Consider the following 18,764-nt stretch of genomic DNA (forward strand, 5'->3'; position numbering starts at 1 on the left):
CATTGGCACTGAACACATGTTGGGATGCGAGAAAAATCACAATCCATTAGCTTTGCAACCGCTTGGTCTCTTCCTCATTCCTCTGGCACCTTCCCTTCCTCTGAACAACTCTCACTGTTCCACTTCTAACAATCGACCTTTTAAAATGCAACTTTTAAGCTGCAACTCAAGTTACAGCTGTACCAAACTCTGGTGCGGCCGCACTTGGAGTATTGCGCACAGTTCTGGTTGCCGCATTACAGGAAACATGTGGAAGCATTGGAAAGGGTGCAGAGGAGATTTACCAGGATGTTGCCTGGTATGGTGGGAAGGTCTTATGAGGAAAGGCTGAGAGACTTGAGGTTGTTTTCATTAGAGAGAAGGTTAAGAAGTGACTAAATTGAGGCATACAAGATGATCAGAGGATTAGATAGGGTTTTCAGTAAGAGCCTTTTTCCTCGGATGGTGACGGCTAACATGAGGGGACATAACTTTAAATTGAGGGGTGATAAATACAGGACAGATGTCAGAGGTAGGTTCTTTACTCAGAGGGTAGTAAGGGCATGGAATGCCCTGCCTGCAGCAGTTGTGGACTCGCCAACTTTAAAGGGCGTTCAAATGGTCAGTGGATAGGCATATGGATAACATTGGAATAGTTTAGGTTAGAGGGTCATTAGATTGGTTCCACTGGTCAGCGCAACAGAGGGCTGAAGGGCCTGTACTGTGCTGTAATGTTCTATAAAATCATCATTCGCTATCCACTCACCGTGGCCCAACCTTCAGTTTTTCCCCTGGATTTTCTTACTCCCCCAAGCTCCGCGCTGAATGATTTCCTTACTCTTATCTCTTCGATACCCTGATTTGAACCTCCCGTCACCTTCCCCCTCCCTCCTTCCCACACTTTCACTTTGTCAAGCCCAGCTCTAATCTCAGCGTCTCTGTTACGCGTGTCCTGGCCACCTGTTACTCATTTCAGCTGAAACGTACTTCAAAAATCACCCACTCCTCACAATCATCCCAGAGGGGGAATTTAACCCTTACCACTAACAACTACCGAAAAATCTGTAAACCTGCCAAGCTGTTCATAGAAGATAGGAGCAGCAGGAGGCCATTCGGTCCTTCGAGCCTACTCCACCAATTCATTACAATCATGGCTGACCATCCAATTTAACACCTAATCCTGCCACCTCCCCATAACCTTTGATCCCATTCACCCCAAGTGCTATATCCAGCCACCTCTTGAATACATTCTAATGTTTTGGCATCAATCACTTCTTAGATGCTACTTTGAAATTATTAAATGATTGGGTCAATTTTGGTTATTGTGCCTGATTAAAGACATCAGGAGCAATCTAACTCCCCATTATCCAGCAGCACTTATTCCTCAGGCTTTTTGTTAACTGTACCTGTTTAAACCACCGCCCCCCCCCAAACCATGTCTAACAAACATTCACCGAGATGGAAGCCACTATCCTTATAGCTCCCCCATTTCTTAATGCTGTTGGTTGAGGGGCAGAGAGGTTGTCATCACCATGACCCTGTACCGCAGTGATGGGGAAATTCCAGCAATGTCAAACGTCAGCCCAGGCACCCAACTGCTGCTGCATTGCAAAGGCTGCCAACTTCCACAGGTACAGATGCCCAAACGTACCTTGGTTCATCAACTGCTGGAACTGTCATCCCTCCCACTGGAGGAATAAAGTCCAAAAATGACAAAGTTGCAAGTCTTTCTTATCTCTAAGCCTGAGTGCCCCAGTGCTTTCCTGGCTGGCCTCCTGTCTGCTACCCTCCTTAAACTTCAGTTCAGCAAAATTATGCTGCCCTTCGCTTGTCACTGGCTCACCACCTAACACAACACATTGGAAACCTGCTTCTTCCACTAGGGAAGTTTCACTGTAGCTTCATTGCAGCGTTAATGTAGGCCTTACTTGTAATAACAGATAAATAAATTTTACTTCATTTGCAGCTTCTCTGCAAGATGCGGACATTTCTGTGCAGGCTCAATGGGCCAAATGCTGGCTCAGGTTTGAATCCCAATCACTCCAAACCACCTCCACCCCTCCACTCCAACCCCCCGCCCCCACCCCTCCACTCCAACCCCCCGCCCCCACCCCTCCACTCCAACCCCCCGCCCCCACCCCTCCACTCCAACCCCCCGCCCCCACCCCTCCACTCCAACCCCCCGCCCCCACCCCTCCACTCCAACCCCCCGCCCCCACCCCTCCACTCCAACCCCCCGCCCCCACCCCTCCACTCCAACCCCCCGCCCCCACCCCTCCACTCCAACCCCCCGCCCCCACCCCTCCACTCCAACCCCCCGCCCCCACCCCTCCACTCCAACACCACCCCCCCCCACCCCTCCAACCCCTGCCTCCACTCCAACACTCCCAGCCCTCCTCCCCAACAGGCTCCCCCCTCTCCTCCCAGACATCATGAAATGTTGTCCATTCTGTGGCTTGTGGAATGGACATCTTAACCACAACAGAATAAGTCATTCCATGTTCACAGAATCACAGGGCAGCACGGTAGCAGTGGTTAGCACAGCTGCCTCACAGCACCAGGGACCCAGGTTCAACTCCCAGCTTGGGTGACTGTGCAGAGTTTGTACATTCTCCCCATGTCCGTGTGAGTTTCCTCCGGGTGCTCTGGTTTCCTCCCACTGTCCTAAAGACATGTTGGTTAGGTGCATTGGCCATGCTAAATTCTCCCTCAGTGTACCTGAGCAGGCGCCGGAACAAACAAAGAACAACACAGCACAGGAAACAGGCCCTTTGGCCCTACAAGCCCGTGCCGCCCATTTTAACACTGAGTGCCTCATTCCAATCCTCCTCCTACCTACGACTTTTGTCTACATCTAGTGACTCCACAATACAGGGGTGCAAATTTAGGAAGCGTGGCGACTGGGGGGATTTTCACAGTAGCTTCATTGCAGTGTTAATGTAAGCCTACTTGTGACTAACTAAAAAAATAGATAAAATCATAATAGCAACTTTGTTACTTACTATTTGCCTGCCAGTCCAGTCGTATGCATAATCAAAAGCGTAGCCCTTGCTTTCAAAAAGGTCTGTTAACAGTGTGCGTAAATACTGGTAGTCTGGTTTTTCAAAAAAGTCTAACCTCCTCACATAGCGAAGGTACGTCGCCATCTCCTCTGCAAAGGCAAAAAAAAGGCCGTCAAAACAAACGCAGTGTCGGAACACTCAGCAGGTCAGGCAGCATCTGTAGATGAAGACACTTAATATTTCAGATCAACCTTCTTTTACTAGAATTGGAAAAAGTTAGAAATTAATGCTTTATAAATAAACCCTGAACCACAAAACACTGGAAGGGGTGAGTGGCATGAAGAACATGAGAGGTCTGATAGACTGGCAATCACGGCTCAGGGGTTGTTGATTAACAAGGAATGATGATGATATCGTAGAAACCCGATCGCAGAAGAGGGGCCATTTGGCCCATTGAGTCTGTACCGACAGCAATCCCACCCAGGCCCTATCCCGGTGACCCCACGTATACACTCTGCTATAATTCCCTGACACTAAAGGGCAATTTAGCATAGCTGATCAGCTGAACCTGCGCATCTTTTGACAGTGAGTGGAAACAGGAGCACCCGGAGGAAACCCACGCAGACATGGGGGGAATGTGCAAACTCCACACAAACAGTGACCTGCGGCCGGAATTGAACCCGAGTCCCTGGCGCTGTGAGGCGTCGATAGTAGTCATGATGTGGCTGTGAGGCAGCAGTGCTAACAACTATGCCATCCCTATGAGGACCCAATAGTGTGAAGAAAAAAGGTAGTATTGGGACACTCAGGTAACAACAGGTATGTATATCTGAGGTGGTGTAACTGGCACCTTTTTCAGTACCGGCAGTCTTCGAAAACAAGAGCAGTGGTTAGAATCGGAAATTGTTGATCTCAAAAGAAACCAGAAGGTTCTAAAGTGCCTTTCTGAAAGATGAGCTGCTGTCTCTCAAGTTTTCTCAACCTTCTAACACCAGCTCCCTAAACTTCTAAACTACTGCATTATCGGGGTGAAGGAGGGGGTGCGGATGGTGGAGAACAGAAAGAAATAAAGTTATAGAATCCCTACAGTGCAGGAGGCCATTCAGCCCATTGACAACAATCCCACTCAGGCCCTATCCCTGTCACCCCACGTATTTACCCCACTAAGCTCCCTGACACTAAGGGGCAATTTAGCATGGCCAATCAACCTAATCTGTGTATCTTTGGAGTTACTGACTTATTTGAATAGAAATGCTCAACACTTCTGTGGGACATATCTATCATCACAAATGGAAGGCTCTGATGTTCCTGATGGTGGGAGGGTGCAGAACTAGGGGTCACAGTCTGAGGATTCAGGGTAGACCATTTAGGACAGAGATGAGGAGACATTTCTTCACCCAAAGAGTGGTGAGCCTGTGGAATTCATTACCACAGGAAGCAGTTGATGCTAAACCATTGAATATATTCAAGAGGTGGCTGGATATAGCAATTGGGGCGAATGGGATCCAAGGTTATGGGGAGAAAGCAGGATTAGGCTACTGAGTTGGACGATCAGCCATAATCATGATGGATGGCAGAGCAGGCTTGAAGGGCCAAATGGCCTACTCTTGCTTCTACTGTTTGTGTGTGTTCAATAAAGGCCATCTCAAACCTTTACAAAAACAACAAGATAACAAAGGAGGCAATGACCTAAAGGATTGGATGGCAGAGGAACGATGCCCTTTTGTTTCTGAGAATCCAATCCAGAATGGTACAAAGACCAAGGGCACTCTCCTGCCTACAGATAATGTTGGAAAAATTGGATCACAAATTACACAGCAATTCCTGCCAGCCAACTCAGCAAATATGCCATTAGCTCTCTGATCTTCAAGTCACAGGGATGCTGCAAGTCACGCCAAAAGGAACTAATGCATTTAAGGAAAATGAATTGAATTTTCAGCCTCTGTGGTGAGTATGTTCTCAATTATTTTCTACACAATCGAATTATTTCAAATCAATCAATGGAAGTAAATCTCAAGACTAAAGCACAAAGGACTCCTCTCAGTCAGATCGTCATTGCTTTCGTGTTACAGTTTTACAGCTTCCTCCTAAGCTGGCTTCAGCAAAGAGGCACTGAAATAGCCACTTTGGAAAAGACACTCCGAGGTGAAGAAGGGGTCACGGGAGATGTGGAATAGAGTTCTCTTTGAATGGATCCAATACACAGAATGAGGATCTGTTTCACCGGGCGCAGACAGAAATCATTCTGGGCTGGCATCTGCCAAACAGCTGCTGAGCATTAGGTTCCTCCTCGTTCTTTGGAGGAGAACGCTATTGTTTCTTCGTATTACAGTTGCACAGTGCTAAATTCTCTTAGGCACCAGCTCAATGGCACAGTGTGGTATAAAATCGAGCTAACGTTTAATTGCTTGTAAAAGCTGTGGCGGTTAGGAGTGATTTGTAAGTGATAAAGATGCAAGGTCAAAGGCTGTGGAAAGGTGACTGAAATTAAACAATAGGAGTGTTCAGAGCAGGTATCAATGGAGGCGATGCTGCACAGATAGTGGTCCCCTCAGCAGCAGTGGTGAATAAGTGATGCACAACATTTGCACGATGGAACATTATATCTGTCAGTCCAAACAAATAAACAGACTTATCTCTTTGGAAGACTTCCGCGCTCACTCTCAATGGAATCCTGTAATGGCAATAGCATGCTTCCATTGTCCAAAAGCTATTTCATCATGTAGATACAGACAAAACCTCCCTACATGCATCCTCACTCAAAGAACTTAACACAAATAATAACATCCCATGTACATAGCATTCAGGTGAATACTGGAACAGTCAACACCCAACCAACTCTAAGTTAAGAGAGGTAGTGACGCGCCGAGGGGAGGTGCACCGAGGGGCAGCATGCTGAGGGGCGGCAGCAGCATAATGGTATTGTCACTGAACTAGCAGTGCAGAGACCCAGGATAACCCGCTGGGGTCCCAGGTCCAAATCCCTCCATGGAAGATGGTGAAATTTGAATTCAATTAAAATCTGGAATTAAAAGTCTAACAATGACCATGAAACAATTATCAATGGGTTAACTAATGTTCTTTAGGAAAGTAAATCGGCATCCCCTGACTCCAGATAATGAAAAGACTTATCAACCAAAATTCCCTGCAGTGTGTCAGGAATTCACTAAGGTGGCCAGAGGGACACAAAATAATCACCTCAATAAAAAAGCAGTGAACAAAGTTGAAGAAGGCCACCATCAAAATCTAAGTTTAAGATGAAACAGAACATGTTCAAGAACTTCTGAACAGGAGTAGGCCAATGAGAAAAGGGAGGCAATGGCTGAGTGGTATTATTGCAAGACTGTTAATCCAGAGACTCATCTGGGGATTCAAGTTCGAACCCCGACAAAGCAGATGGTGGAATCTGAATTCAATAAAAAAAAATCTGGAATTAAGAATCTACTGTTGACCACGAAGGCATTATCGATTGTCAGGAAAACCCCTCTGATTCACTAATGTCCTTTAGGGAAGGAAATCTGCCGTCCTTACCTGGTCTGGCCTACATGAGACTTCAAAGCCTCAGCTAAATGGCTGACTCTCAACTGCCATCCAAGGGCAAATAGGGATGGGCAATAAATGCTGGCCAGCCAGTGATGCAAGTGTCCCGCGAACGAATGAAAAAAAAACTGTTTCGCCATTTAATGAGATCATGGTTGATTTCCATCCTGACTCCACATATGGGAAAGGTCTCACTGCCGTTAGCTGTACAAATGACAAACCTTTCCATAAAGAAATAATGCTAATGAAACAGATTGTAGCCTAAACTGACAAAAACAATCTCTTGGTGGGGGAAGTCAATGTCTAGTTATACACAGAATAGCAGGATGTAAAATATTTTCACGTGGCATTGAAGGGACAAACCCCTGTTATGTCCTGGTCAATATTTTAGAGATTCCACAATTTACAAAACATACATTAGACTGGAATTATTATTACAAGATGGAACAGTAAATATGTAAAATGCTATCAGAAATAGTTCTTCATGGTGAAATTAATCCCTTCAAGTCTCCCAAATCAATTTCATTAATGTTCATAGAATTCCCTGCAGTACAGGAGGAGGCCATTTGGCCCATCAAGCCGACATTTACAACAATCCCATCCAGGCCCTATCACTGTAACCCTCCCATGCATTTACCCTGCTAAACCCCCTGACACTAAGGGGCAATTTAGCATGGCCAATCTAACCTACCAATTTTTGGACTGTGGGAGGAAACCAGAGCACCCGGAGGAAACCCACACAGACATGGGGAGAAGTTTATCCTGAGGCAAAAATAGTCAAACTCATGATTGGATGGTACATTCTGCCATTTCGTTGTCTGGTGTTTCTGACTGATCCCAATCCACTCCAAGGCTGATGCAACATTTTGGCATCAAAGGCGCTGGTTCAAAACTGGTGTAATGATTGTCAGCAGCCTAAGTAAAGTGTTGTTCACTCCTCAGCAATAAACATAGCTTCATGTGTGAAGAGCTCCATAATTACTCAGTGGGATACCTAGCTGTAGAAAACTGAATTCAGTTAACTGGGTAACAAGAGCAACATCTATCAGGAGAGTTTAATATCAAGGGCAGAACAGAAGTTTTTGGTGGGGGGGTGGGGGGGTGGGGGGGGGGGGGGGGGGTGCACGGTCAGGGGTGAAGAGATGCAGCTTCTCTACAGACACGCTTTCATTGCAATAATAGCCTGCAGTTTGTCTCTGAAGTCCTTTCGCATTCAGAATCCCCAACAGAGACGCCAATTCTCCTTGGCACACAGCAAAAAAAAAAGCCTGCAGGAGGCTCATCTAAGATGCGACTTATGCAAAAGGTACCTGGAAAGTTCTCACAGAGAACCTCGATCGGAGTGTTTCGTTTTGTATCCCCAATTTTCTGGTAGCGTTCTTTTAACGTTTCTGCCTGCAAGCAAAAATAGTCAATTTCACCGTGCGTAACATATTATAAATGCCTGACACCAGGACTGAAAAACAATGTTACTCAATATCGGACACGCAATTAATCTCGTCATTTTAGTACAATTCATGGAAAATCCATCATGCCAAAAATTGCACAGATGTTTAGTAGTGATCGGGACAATGACAGTGCGGTGGCACAGCGGTTAGCACTGTGCCAGGGACCCGGGTTCAATTCCTGCCTCAGGTCACTGTCTGTGTGGAGTCTGCACATTCTCCCTGTGTCTGGGTGGGTTTCCTCCGGGTGCTCCGGTTTCCTCCCACAGTCCAAAGATGTGCTGGTTAGGTTGATTGGCCATGATAAATTACATCAACCTTAACTCAAGCAGGTAACAGTGATTAAATCCCTATCTTGTGGCTGTATTAATCTTCAGGTTAAACCTCAACTCTAGAACTTTCTCCAGTGCTCTATGTGACATTGTAAGAAGTCTCACAACGCCAGGTTAAAGTCCAACAAGTTTATTTGGTATCACAAGCTTTTGGAGCGCTGCTCCTTCATCAGGTGAGTGGTGAAGGAGCAGTGCTCCGAAAGCTCGTGATACCAAATAAACCTGTTGGACTCTAACCCGGTGTTGTGAGACTTCTTATGTCCCACCCCAGTCCAAAGTTGGCAACTCCACATCACGGCTATATGATATTAGCCAAAATACTCCACCCAACAAGCATGCAGGAGTACGAAGGTTATTCTGACACTCGAGCTACAAGAGCAACAATCTCCAGTGTCCTTTCTCATTTCCTATCTAAAGGATCTTCTTGCCCTGACTCAATTCATTGCATGTGCGCTGGTTTTCAGATTATACCTAATGCGGCAAAGGATTGCCATAGTTCCTGCATCTTGTCCAGTCCAGGCACAGGTCTGCTTCCATCTATGCAAGATTTTATGATTATACTTCGTGTGAGGGCAGATACAGACAAATGATCTTTACTGTCTTCCACCTCTTGTACATCCCCTGTGACTGTGGTGGGTCCCACCGACTTACCTTGCCATATAGAAACCAGCCAAAGAAATCTTGTATAAAATGTAAGAAAATTATCCTGCATCATATATTTACATGCTCATTCTTAAATAAAAATGTTTCAGCAGACCGTCTCATAGCAACCAAGTATAGAAAATGCATAGTAACCAGCTTACGGCAGGTGGAACATGGATATAAAATTAGCATTGTAAATCAGACCATTTGAAATAATAAAACGGAGTGTTACTTGCCCACGCTCAAACCCTCAGCAGCTGGTGTTTACCAGTCATATATAACCCTCACAACAGGTTGGCAAGCAAGCTTGTGTGTGTGTATGTATTTGTCTATAAAACTCACCTTTGATAAACAGGGACTACAGCAAGGAACAATGTCTATTTACTTTTCTTTCAGATAGGCTTCGGAAAGCTAACATCGAAACTGGGAAAGGTGGCTCAACATCCAATTACTTCAATCAAAACTGTTGTTTCATTTGAGGCCAAAAATCGTATGTTTTCAAGAAGCAATTAGATATAGCTCTTGGGGCGAAGGGAGCAAAGGATATGGGTGAAGGCAGATTTAGGCTAGACTACTGATCCAGAAACTCTGGGGACCTGGATTCGAATCCCACCATAGCAGGTGGTGGAATCTGAATTCAATAAAAGAAATCTGGAATTAAGAATCTATTGATGACCATGAAACCATTGTCGATTGTTGGAAAAACACATCTGGCTCACTAATGTCCTTTAGGGAAGGAAATCTGCCATCCTCACCCGGTCTGGCCTACATGTGACATGTGGAACTCTGAGCCATTTTTAACAGTCACATCTATACCCCTTCTCCTTTTAAAAAAAAGAGTCCAAGCTATTAAAATCCCTTCGATTTACTTCATCCAATTCTGCATGGTATTTGCAAGAAACTGTGAGTAGGAACAAGCTCAGGGATCTGGGTTGTCACTAACACAGATATAATCATAAACCCAAGGATGATTCAACCCATCAGCTCCACACTCTGTGTCCGTCTTCAGCTCAGAAGCTCCCTCACCACCCCCCATTCCTTCTCATAACACAACTGGCACTGTGCCAAATGATCAACAGTCATCATCATCCAGAGGGAAGGGGAAAAGAAGCAGCGTCTGAGGTTGGGATGGTTCCATGCTAAAACACTGGGCAATGGAAATTTGGTACCAAATGAACCTCTGCCTCAGTAATCTAATAAATCAGTCACACAGATCGATGGTGTGCCAGGGTAGTGTCGATGACTGACCCAATCCAATTTAGCAATGGGACCTAAAGAGATACAACTGTCACTCAAGGCTAGGCCTCTGCAAACTTGGCACCAAATAACAGGAAACAAAGGTTATTACTCTAATTACTCACAGTACTGTCTTTACACGCATTGGGAAAGTTGCCAGTACTATGCCCTTGTATTCTAACAGCCTGCAGCTCTTTGGGATTCAGTTGAGTGAAGCATGACTATGTGAAGTAGTCGGAAACCAAAGGTAGTTTTAAGAGATTCGACTGGTGTGAACTTATAGAATCACGGAATCTCTGCAGTGCAGGAGGCGGCCATTCGGCCCATCGAGCCTGCATCGATCACAATCCCACCCAGGTCCTAGTCCCCATAACCCCACCCACTGAGCCTGCTAATCTCCTGACACCAGGGTCAATTCTGCATGGCCAATCCAGCTAACCCACACACCTCTGGACTGTGGGAGGTAACCAGAGCACCCGGAGGAAACCCACGCAGTCACGGGGGAGAACGTGCAGACTCCACACAGGCAATGACCCGAGACTGGAACTGAACCCTCATCCCTGGCGCTGTGAGGCAGCAGTGCTAACCACTGTGCCGCCCCTTCTAAGTAGCCAAGGACCCGGGTTGTTGATGGATTCTGTGTTCATGCATCCAGTTGCTAAGAATGGATTAATTGCCTCCAAGAACACTCACGATCACTGTGGCTCTGCAAAAAGTTTAAAGTGATGAGCCAAATGGCCTCCTTCTGCAGAATACCAATTCTGTGATTCTGAAACTGGAAGAAATTACTTATATATTAAAAAAAACCAAGTTCTGCACAAATGCCTGGCACTGCTCTCTCAATTTTCAATGCTGTTTTCTTGTCCTAGTTACAAAACAGAAGCCATGTGTCAGCATTGCTCTTGAAGTGGGTTCAGCTGTACTAATTGACCCCCCACAGTGTTGCACGCGGGGAGTCAAATAATCGGCGAGTCTTCAGATGAAGCAGAGTGAAAGGGCAGGGGATAATTGGACCAGATGCAGTGATGTAACTCAGTCCTTGTTGCACAGTCAGCCCTCACTTTTTATCTGAGGATAATTTGAGTTAAGTAGCCAAACATTATGGCTATTTGGGAAGCAGTGTTGTGCATTTACAGAGGAATTTCTTCCTACCATTGGCTCAGAAGCTGGGCCAGGCAAAACTACATTGTGATCTCCAATCGGACACCAATGGGACGAGTTTATGGAGATAGCTTACATTACAAATTTGGAGTCAAACCTAAAAAAAGGCTGAGAAAACTGATTAAAATGTGACAGTGTTAGGCACGTGCGAGCGATTTATTTTATACATATTCTGTATGTTAGAATATATTAGGATGTTAAAGAAAATTTGGAAGCAGGTGTGTTATTTGGTTACAACTTCCTTCCTCCCTATTCACACACAACAAAAAGAGGCAGCTCCACCATCAGATACAACTCCAAACACACAAAAACAACTTCTGACACTGTGAGCACACTACCAATGTTCCCGATCAGCTGCCAGCATCTATTAACACTAGTTTCTTGACACAGTTTCAGACTCAACTGGATGCAAACCTCAGCACCTTTGCCTCCAGAAACATCACATGCCTTTTCTTATCTAACCGGGACCCTGTGAAAAGCTAATACAGACACATCCTCACTATCCCAAATAACTTACAGCAATCGCGGATGAACCCAAGGAAAACATTTCAACATTTGTTTGAACAATTGCATTATAGAATCCCTGCAGTGCAGGAGGCCATTCGGCCCATCGAGCCTGCACTGACAACAATGCCATCCACGCCTTATCCCCATAACGTCTCATATTTACCCTGCTCATCCCCTGACACTAAGGGGCCAATCCACCTAATCCACAAAACATCTTTGGACTGTGGGAGGAAACCAGAGCATCTGGAGGAAACCCACACAGACAGAGGGAGAATGTACAAACTCCATACAGTTACCTGAGGCCGGGTTTGAACCCGGTTCCCTGGCATTAGGATGATCAGCCATGGTCAAAATGAATGGCGGGGCAGGCTCAAAGGGTTAGATGGCCTCCTCCTGCTTCTAGTTTCTATGTTCTAACCACTGTGTCACTTTAATATCTACTTTTTTGGGAAGATATTTTTCCACAACACTTGGGTCACACGCTTTACTGAAATTATAAAGTAGATGCTCGCTTTAAGGTAAAACGCATGAAAGTTTTAGAAATGTCTATGAGGTTGGATAAAGGTGCAACAACATATGGTCAGACACCTTACTGGGTTCATTAACAGCAATACGGTTAGACATTTTGTTGTATTAGTATCCAGGCAAGTTCACTTATTTGCTCTATCAGCTGAAATAATGGAGTTAGCACAATGGAATCCAAGTAGACCCTTCATTATGTCAACACGCTCAACAACTTGTAATATTGGTCATCCTCACTTTGATCAACAATGGAAATATAATAGGACTTCAGAAACAAGTTTCCAAGACGGTTTGCCCACCCCATTAATAGAAATGAGAGGAGAGCAAATGCATTAAAGTTATGATTCTCCAAATTCTCTGGATTGAGGAAGTGCATCCGTGGACTGAAAAATTGGAAACGTCATCCCATTATCACAGGGGTTCAGTAAATCGAGTAGGAATCATTGGAATCTTTCATCACAGACAGAGTTACCGAGCAACTTGGACAAACACAAGCTGATCAAAGAGCCAGCCTGGAATTTCGATGGCGAGATCACATCGGACGCTTTTAGTTGAATTTTGGCCATAGCAAGTAAGGGAGTGTTGTCTATGTGGGCTTCCAGAGGCATTTCATAAAGGTCAGCACAAGTTATTAGTCCAAAGGAAAGTACACAAGGTGGGGGAGGGGGGTTGGTGGCAACGAGAAGACAGGGTATGGTTCTGTGTTTGGCAGAGATCACAAGTTGCACCCCTGACTGGTTAGGGAGGCACTGGAGGGGTGGCACGGTAGCATAGTGGTTAGCACTGCTGCCACACAGTGCCAGGGACCCGGGTTCGATTCCCGGCTTGGGTCACTGCCTGTGCAGAGTCCGCACGTTCTCCCTGTGTCTGCACGGGTTTCCTCCGGGTGCTTCAGTTTCCTCCCACAGTCCGAAAGATGTGGTGGTTAGGTGTACTGGCCATGCTAAATTCTCCCTCAGTCTTCCTGAGCAGACATCAACTAGGGGATTTTCACAATGTTAATGTAAGCCTACTTGTGACACTAATAACTAAAGTTTTATTTGTACTGTGGTCTCAGCTTTTTGGTCATATATATTAACGGCTTCCACAAGGGCAGATAAAGTTAAATATCCTGGCTTGCAAATGGGACTAAGTTAGAAGGTGCAATAAGCTGTACAAATGAGAATCAGAAATTACAAAAGGATATAAACACACGAAGTGAATGGGTTAAAATATACAGATGGAGCTCAGTAACTGGAAGTGCAAGGTTATCTAATTTTAATTGGAGAAACTATCAGAGTAGATGAATGGTGAGAAAGCTGTGCTGATATAAAGTCATTTTGCTGCACAGATCACTAAAAGTTAACGTATAGATAACAAAAGCACTACCTCAAACGAATTGCGATACGAAAACAAGGAAGTAATACTTTAGTTATACTGAACCCTGATCAGATTTAATCTGGAGTACTGCATGCAGTTTTGGCACTGTGCCTAAGGAAGGATATAATGGTCTTGGAGGGGGTACAATGCAGATTAAACATAACGATACACGCTTGAGACATTAAATTATGGAGACAGGTTGTACGAATGCAGTTTACATTTCTTTGAGTTTAGAAAGTTGAGATATGATCTCATCAAAGTGTTTAAAATAACACTGAAAAACGACAGCACAGGCAAAGCAAAGCTATTTCTGTTGGTGAGGGAATTTAGAATAGTGGAGGGAGGGGATAAATCTTAAAATTAGCATTAGGCAAGTTATAAATGAAAATGGTGCCTGTATTTGTGAAAGGGCATATTGGCCTTGGAGGGAGTACACATAAGGTTCACCAGGCTGATACCAGAGATGAGGGGGTTAGCTTATGAAGAGAGATTGAACAGACTGGGTCTGTACTCGTTAGAGTTTAGAAGGCTGAGGGGGGATCTTATAGAGACTTAAGATAATGAAAGAGCTAGATAGGGTAGAGGTAGAGAGAGTCTTCCCACTTAGAAAGGATAGCAGAACTAGAGGGCACAGCCTCAAAATAAGCGGGGGGGGCGGGGGTGCAGTTTAGAATGGAGTTGAGGAGGAACTTCTTCACTCAAAGGGTGGTGAATCTCTGGAATTCGCTGCCCATTGAAGTGGTGGAGGCTACCTCGCTGAATATATTTAAGTCACGGGTAGATAGGTTTCTGATAGACAGGGGAATTAAGGGTTATGGGGAGAAAGCGGGAAAGTGGAACTGATCCACTTCAGATCAGCCATGATCTTATTGAATGGCGGGGCAGGCTCGAAGGGCTAGATGGCCGACTCCTGCTCCTATTTCTTATGTTCTTATGAAATGAGAAACTACTTTTGCCATACTGGGAGCAGAGGAAATTTGTCCTCCACTTGTCTGTTGGTTCCGCCTCAATCGAAGTGTTCCAGATTGAGGTCAACAGATTTTCGATGGACAAGATTATTTAAGGGGTATGGTGAAAAGACAGATAAAAACGAAGTTGACAAAAGAATAGCAGAGCATCTGGGCAGGAGAAGGCCATTCAGCTCCTTGAGCATGTTTTGCCATTCAATGAGATCTGTATCTTAATTCTATCTACTAGTGTTGAAGAGCAGAAGGATCTTGGGGTCCGGGTCCACAGGACTCTTAAATTGGCCTCGCAGGTGGAAGAGGTGGTCAAGAAGGCGTATGGTGTACTGGCCTTCATTAATCGAGGGATTGAGTTTAGGAGTCGGGAGGTAATGCTGCAACTTTGTAAGACCCTTGTCAGGCCTCATTTGGAGTACTGTGCGCAGTTCTGGTCGCCTCACTATAGGAAAGACGTAGAAGCTATTGAAAGGGTACAGAGGAGATTTACAAGGATGTTGTCTGGACTGGGAGGCATGCCTTATGAAGTTAGGTTGAGGGAGCTGGGTCTCTTTTCCCTGGAGAGACGAAGGTTGAGAGGCGACCTGATAGAGGTTTATAAAATGTTGAGAGGAATGGATAGGGTGGATTCTCAGAGGCTATTACCCCGGGTTGAAATGGTCGCTACGAGAGGACACAGATTTAAGGTGCGGGGAGGAAAGTACAGAAGTGATGTTAGGGGTAAGTTTTTCACTCAGAGGGTGGTGAGTGAGTGGAATCGGCTGCCGTCAGTGGTGGTGGAGGCGAACTCGCTGGGGTCTTTTAAAAGACTTCTGGATGAGTGTATGGGGTTTTATGGGATTGGGGGTTATAGATAGGTGTTGATGTGATCGGCGCAACTCATGGGCCGAAGGGCCTGTTTGTGCTGTAGTGTTCTATGTTCTATGTACTTGCCTTGGCAACATTTCCTTTTATACCTCTGGCGAGCTAAAACCTCAGGTCCAAAATTGAATTCGCATCTCAGGTTACTGTGGCACAGTATTTCAGTTTATAGAATCCTTATAATGCAGAAGGAGGACATTCAGCCCATTGAGTCTTCACCAACAATACCCCCACCCAGGCCCTACCCCTGTAACCCCAAGTATTTACCCTGCTAATCCCTCTGACGTCAAGGGGCAATTTAGTACAGCCAATTCACCGAACCCGCACATCTTTGGTTCCACCACCACTGAGTAGGAAAGAGCTTCCTAACTTTTTAACTGAATGGCCTGGCTGTGATATTAAGGTTATATCCCACTGTCTTATATTCCCCACGAGTGGGAAAGGTTTATCCCCACCCATGCCAGAATCTTTAACCACATCGTCCTTCAATCTTCAACGTTCCAGTGAGTACAACCTGAGTTTAGGTAATCTCTCCTCACAATCTAACCCTTTGAATGTGGCAACATCCTGGTGAAGCCATGTTGTAAAGTCAATATGATCCTAAGGTGCCGTGAGCAGAACTAGAGCTGAGATCAGGGCATTTAATTGCCGTAAGCACAACATCCTCCCAATCACAGTCTGGCCTCTTTAGTTATGAAAACTCAGATTCCATTAGCATTTTTGATTTTTTTTTAAACCACACCACATTTTCGTGACGTGTTAATAGATTCTAAATTTCTTACATCTTCACTGTTCCCAGTCGAACACCATTTAAATAGTACTCAAATCCACGCTTTTGCAAACCCTATGCTTTCCAGTGCAGACTCAATGGGCCAAATGGCCTCCTCTTGCACCATAACAATTCTGTAGTCCGAGATGTACTTGCCTACGTTGAAATCCACCTGCCACATCAGAGCAGAGATGGCCATTAAAACCGAGGTTTTTCAACTTATGAAGAATGAACCGGGAAAGGCTACTTTCTCTGGTTGGAGACTGAGCGACGAACACACAGTCATCAGTTGAATATAGTTGACCAGGAGTGAGGTTGCAGCAGAGTTACTGAGTATGAAATGCACAGGGACTGATTACAGCAGAGAACATCGCATCTTTTAAGAGAAAATGAAATATGCAATTGCATCAATGAAAAATGCAGCATTATGGGGCGAACGGGACAGTGGGATTTACGTTGGGATTGTCGCAATGGGCCAAATGGACCTTTGGTTCTACCGCCTCACCGATGGCGAGGGTGTGAATTCAACTTACAGCCTAATCACGATATCCTGTAATCAGAAATTCACAACAGTCAGGATGCACTTTGGAATTGTATGTCTTCAAGAATTTCAGCAATTAAGAGCCAACTTTTTAATGATACCCTTCAGATATGATATTGCATCATCACACTGACTGTATATGTTCTCACACTTCACAGCTGTGACAGGTACTCTCCAAAGAGGAAACTGTTTAAATGCCTCAAAGTACTTTGGCACATATCGCTGAAAAGACGGCCTGTTGAAGCTTTTCCATTCATACAGCTTTATTACTTCAACAGCAGATTGCACCATAAACAGTACCCATTGGAAAAACATCCGCACCATCACCGGTTGATACTGGGGATGAGGGGGTGAGCTGATGAGGGGAGATTACACGTTTAGTGGCGACATTAAATGGGTTGCCAAACCGCTTCCATGCTGCTGTCATGGGATTCCCCGCTAGGCTCAGCTCTCACAAACATGATATCTATCTTTCTACCCCTCGCATATTTCCAATATGTGGATGATACGTTCACTATTTTTAAACCCATAGCTGCATGCAGGAATGTCCTTCCCTGCCTCAATGGGCTGCACCGTGCGCTGAACCTATGAAATGGCACAGTCGAATGAACATACTTCCTTGCCATATTAATTGAGAAATTGACAGAGGTTTCTCTACCTGTCTACCGCACTCCTTCCTTTACTGGTCAATATACATGTTGGGATTCTTATAGCTCCACACATTATAACACTAGCTTTTATTGGCAATCTTGTAAATAGGGCCCAAGCCATTTGCCCAGTGTGCAAGCCAGGCACAGAAATCGGGCACATTAAAGGCACTCTGCGGGATAATGACTACTCTGATCTGATCATTTCGCGTTGTATATCGCGTGAATCATGAATGGGCCTAAGGCCTTTAATTTCAGCTTTGGGAAGTGCCCCAGTTTACATAGAACATAGAACATTACAGCGCAGAACAGGCCCTTCGGCCCACGATGTTGCGCCGACCAGTTAAAAAACAATGACCCTCTAACCTAAACCCTTTCCATCCATAAACCTATCCACGGATCTCTTAAATGCCCCCAAACTAGGCGCATTTACAACTGCAGCAGGCAGGGCATTCCAATCCCTCACCACCCTCTGGGTAAAGAACCTACCCCTGACATCCGTCCTATAACTACCACCCCTTAATTTAAAGCTATGCCCCCTCGTGCTAGCTTTCTCCATCCGAGGAAAAAGGCTATCACTGTCCACCCTATCCAAACCTCTGATCATCTTATACGTTTCAATAAGGTCCCCTCGCAGCCGCCTTCTTTCTAATGAAAATAACCTCAAATCCCTCAGTCTCTCCTCATAGGACCTCCCCTCCATACCAGGCAACATCCTGGTAAACCTCCTCTGCACCCTCTCCAAAGCCTCCACATCCTTCCTATAATGTGGGGACCAGAACTGCACACAATACTCCAAGTGTGGCCACACCAGAGTTGTGTACAGTTGCAACATGACGCTGCGGCTCTTAAATTCAATCCCCCTACCAATAAACGCCAAGACACCGTATGCCTTCCTAACAACCCTATCTACTTGATTCCCAACTTTCAGGGATCTATGTACACATACACCTAGATCCCTCTGTTCATCCCCTCAGATTACTCTGGAAAGGCAAGGACTCTCTTAGGTTTGAGCAACAAGTGAAGTTAACTGTTTCACACTGCTGTCAAGCAGTAGCAACTCAAGTAGTGTTTGCCACTGACAAGATGCTGCCTTCAAGCATGTCAAGGGGGTAGGATCAGCCATGACCATACTGAATGATGGAGCAGGCTTAAAGGGATGAATGACCAATTCCTGCACCCAGTTTCTATGTTTTTAAACCAAAAATAACTCTGCCTATTACACAAATGAGTAATGTGACATCTAATTTGAGCACTAG

At 45.2% G+C, this 18,764-nt stretch overlaps 1 protein-coding gene across 3 annotated transcripts in view; it reads right to left on the bottom strand.

Moving 5' to 3' along the window:
* LOC145338934 (casein kinase I-like) overlaps positions 1-18,764 on the bottom strand; it is a 191,665-nt gene that overhangs the window by 45,401 nt on the left and 127,500 nt on the right. For all 3 annotated transcript variants that reach the window (XM_080183333.1, XM_080183334.1, XM_080183335.1), the window contains exons 10-11: positions 7,832-7,916; positions 2,982-3,130 (exon numbers count right to left, since the gene is read on the bottom strand). In XM_080183333.1, the coding sequence (XP_080039459.1) occupies positions 2,982-3,130; positions 7,832-7,916 (234 nt within the window). The remainder of the gene's footprint in view (positions 1-2,981; positions 3,131-7,831; positions 7,917-18,764) is intronic.

Source organism: Carcharhinus amblyrhynchos, unplaced genomic scaffold (assembly GCF_965287045.1).
Source record: "Carcharhinus amblyrhynchos unplaced genomic scaffold, sCarAmb.v2.hapA chromosome_251, whole genome shotgun sequence".
Taxonomy (NCBI): Eukaryota; Metazoa; Chordata; class Chondrichthyes; order Carcharhiniformes; family Carcharhinidae; genus Carcharhinus; species Carcharhinus amblyrhynchos.